Source organism: Branchiostoma belcheri, unplaced genomic scaffold (assembly GCF_001625305.1).
Source record: "Branchiostoma belcheri isolate BF01 breed outbred unplaced genomic scaffold, Haploidv18h27 scaffold47, whole genome shotgun sequence".
In the NCBI taxonomy this organism is placed as follows: domain Eukaryota; kingdom Metazoa; phylum Chordata; class Leptocardii; order Amphioxiformes; family Branchiostomatidae; genus Branchiostoma; species Branchiostoma belcheri.
The window spans coordinates 1,685,558-1,688,878 of record NW_017804098.1 but is presented as its reverse complement, the minus strand read 5'-3'; the positions used below and the strand labels follow the sequence as shown (position 1 = coordinate 1,688,878).

The following is a 3,321-nucleotide window of genomic DNA, read 5'->3' as shown; positions in this document are numbered from 1 at the left end:
AAACGCAAGAATAGCCTTATTTCTTAAGATAACCCTGTCATTGGGCGGAGAATATGATCAAATGATATAATATATGCAAATGGCCTCTTATAATTTGCATATTGGCAGTAAAAATGTATAATTCGTCAGCTTGGATGGCAAACATGAGTTGGCAAAGGTATGTCAGAGGTCGTACTTGCATATAACCAACAATATCATACGTTGTCCATGTTAAATGGTAAGGATTTCACCAGTGTGTTGTATGTTACTAGGTAGGGGCTATGTGAATAATTTGTATAAAAATTTTGCTAATGAGCAGGATTGTAAATGTAAGCCATTTATGTGATCATCACTATGCATAAGCTTCACGAAAGCACTAAACATGTCATGGAGGTATGAGATTGTCGAACTCTAGTTTTATTTTATTTTCTTATTTATTATTTATTTCGCACAAAAAACAATATACAAGGTGAAGTAAATTAAATCAAAAACACAGTGCAGCAGAAGATGAAGCCTTAAAGGCTTGTACAAGGCCTTCTCCTTAAACATAACAAAACAATCACAATTAAACTGATTAACTGAATTACTTCAATGAAAATCAAGGCAAATGAAGAGAAAATATCAACAAATCGTAAATAAGTAACCATTCCATAGTTAAAAACAAAATTATAGCAAAATAAACTAATAAATCCATTATGATAAACATGCTTGACCTAACCCTAACACTAACCTAACCTAACCCTGGCTGTATATGTATATGTCTTATACAGTCTAATAAATCAAATCAAACCCTAACACATACCTGATTTTAAAGGTAGTAGAACTTCCCACCACGCCTTTTTTGCGGGAGACATACAGGAAGCTATACTTCTGTGAGCCGCTAGGGGGCAGGGCCATGCCACTCGACAGGAAGTGTACACTCCGCACTAGAGGGAACTTCTCTCGTTTGGGCTGTTTGGGAGCCCACTCGAAGGCTATGTACTCGTGGAAGGCTTTCCAGCCGACCCTACGAATAAACCAATATCAATGACATCATCAATATCAATGTGGTTAACTGGCCATACAAAGTGTTGAGCAAGCCACGGTTAAATACTTTATAATAGAGGGCTAATTGCAACCATACATTGAAAATAAAAATGTGGTGATATAAAACTATATGCTAACATGAAGTTTTACGTGTACGATATACTTATTAAACCTACTATCTCTACTTTTTCATGATCGTCGTCTTGAAAACGACACAATTGATTGGTAAGTGATCATATAAGATGCCCGATGTTTGTTACTGGCTACATAACACCCCATTAACCTATGACAGATGACCACGTGGAATTCATCATTTAGACAGTTGGAGGGCTCAGAGTTCTGTCACGGACAGAAATAGTTTGACCTACTTGAAGAGTCCGACCCAGTCCCGTTTACTCGGCGTGTAGTCATGGTGCAGTGTGTACACCAGGAATATACTCTCATCAGGACGGTACCTCTTCTGGATCTCGTCAAACACCACCAAATCTCGCGTTGTTTCAGCCCTCGCCATTGCTAGTGATCAAGCTTTAGACTGTGGTATCAAAAAAGAGAACAAGACTGGCAATGAAAACAAACATTGCCATGGCGACGGTGGTTGCTGTAAGGGTTATTGTTTGCATGGTACGGCCATCATTTCATGATTTTGAGGAAGGCTTGGTTCCTGTTAAGACTATCCCGAGCCGCTAGGCACTATGGGAGGGGGAAGATATCAATCACCCACACATGCCAGTTGCTGTGTAGCCACCGTTCCAGCAGGTCACCCATATGGCAGCTCCTGCCAAAGTATAGTATAATGCGCGGATGTCTCCTCAGGAAGGACAGCAAGAGCATGGCTAGGCCCAGAGAACTCATCCCGACCACACGACGAACACCTTTGGAGTTTGTGTAATAGGACATAACCTCCGTGTGCGGGAATGTTTGGGGAGAGGAGACTTAGAATGCTGGATGTGTGTGTATGTGGTTTCCCGCCAAAAAACAGGGCCGAACCTACAAAGCGTTTTCTCGACAGTCAGCTACCTTCCCTGTGTCCGTGCGAGGTACTGTGTTTATTCCAGTTGACCTATTTTTTAATACTAGTATGTGGTACAAGCTGTATCGTGAAACGAAGAAGTATGCCAAGATGGTTAGCCAAGAGTGAATTTGTTTGTCAAACTTCCCCTCAGCCTGGGCCCCCAACTGTTATGATTGAGGGTGTTGATTTTTGGTTTTGACTGCTGCACTAGTTTTCTGGTTATAATTTTGTTCCATTGTTGTTTTACAAAATGTGTCACCGGACATCTTAGACAGGCGAGAAACACAGACAACTTACGTTGTATGTTGAACAGATGGTTTGAGAAAAAATTTGTTTCGCGTAGCTGAGGAGATTAGAACATGTGTGTGAAGTTACCATCTCTGTGCCGGGCCTCTACCGGGGGTGATCCATTTCTGTGGTGCTTGGGGTGTAAGTTTAGTCTATTATTATGTTCTTTTTGTAACAACGTTGACATGACAGTAAAATTCGTTGTCAAGAGACCAACAGGGAATGATAGGTTTGTTTTCATGAGTAACCCCTGCTTACAGACGAGCAATAGAAGAGATAGTAATGACGCTCCACAGATGTCGAAAGGAATGCCATCATAACAAGCTGAGGCTTTGTGCCCCCTGTTGTGCCCCCATCTGTGAACAGTTTAATCCTTGTGAACAGTTAATCCTTGTGCCCCCCCCCCCCGTGCTACAAGAAAAGGAAAATAAAAAGTCACATTTTGAATGTCAGAAGCGATCTGGTCGTTGTATTGAGTGGTAACTTATGAGTATGACTCGTCAGGTGGAAGTTTTTGGTTATGACCGGATGTTAATGGAAGCACTGCATTTTCCCCATGTCAACCGGTGTTAAAGTGAAGGAATGTTTATGATGCGATGGGTGGAGGCTGTGTGCCCCCCACGTTGGAAGAACAAATGAGTCCCAGTGAATTTTGATACACACTATCACTATGGGACACATGTTGCTTTGAGTATAGTATTTTAACAGAAGCCTCCCGACGTACGCTCCGATAGGGTGTAAACACTGTACTGTTGCGTGCACATTGTAACAAACAAGCTAACAACACATCACTGTTTGAGTCATGTGAATGCTTCCTACCCCTAAACACCTCCCTCGCCTCTCGCTGATTTCGTATCATTCTGAGTACGGTCAGAGTGAGGTGGGTTCCACGAATGCATGTTTGTGTTTAGTGGTAACAAATTGAGTGTGCCAGGATGAAATATTGTAACACTAGTCCCTCTGTGACATAAGGTCAGTTGCACAAGTAATTAGCTTTGTTACGGGGACAATAACAG

General features: G+C 41.7%; 1 protein-coding gene across 1 annotated transcript in view; it reads right to left on the bottom strand.

The window, feature by feature from the left end:
* LOC109479124 (calcium-binding and coiled-coil domain-containing protein 1-like) overlaps positions 1-1,545 on the bottom strand; it is a 14,066-nt gene extending 12,521 nt beyond the window's left edge. Inside the window, exons 1-2 of the mRNA XM_019780994.1 lie at positions 1,374-1,545; positions 782-985 (exon numbers count right to left, since the gene is read on the bottom strand). Coding sequence (XP_019636553.1) covers positions 782-985; positions 1,374-1,516 — 347 coding nt within the window. The 5' untranslated portion in view covers positions 1,517-1,545. The remainder of the gene's footprint in view (positions 1-781; positions 986-1,373) is intronic.
* Positions 1,546-3,321: the final 1,776 nt, after the last annotated feature.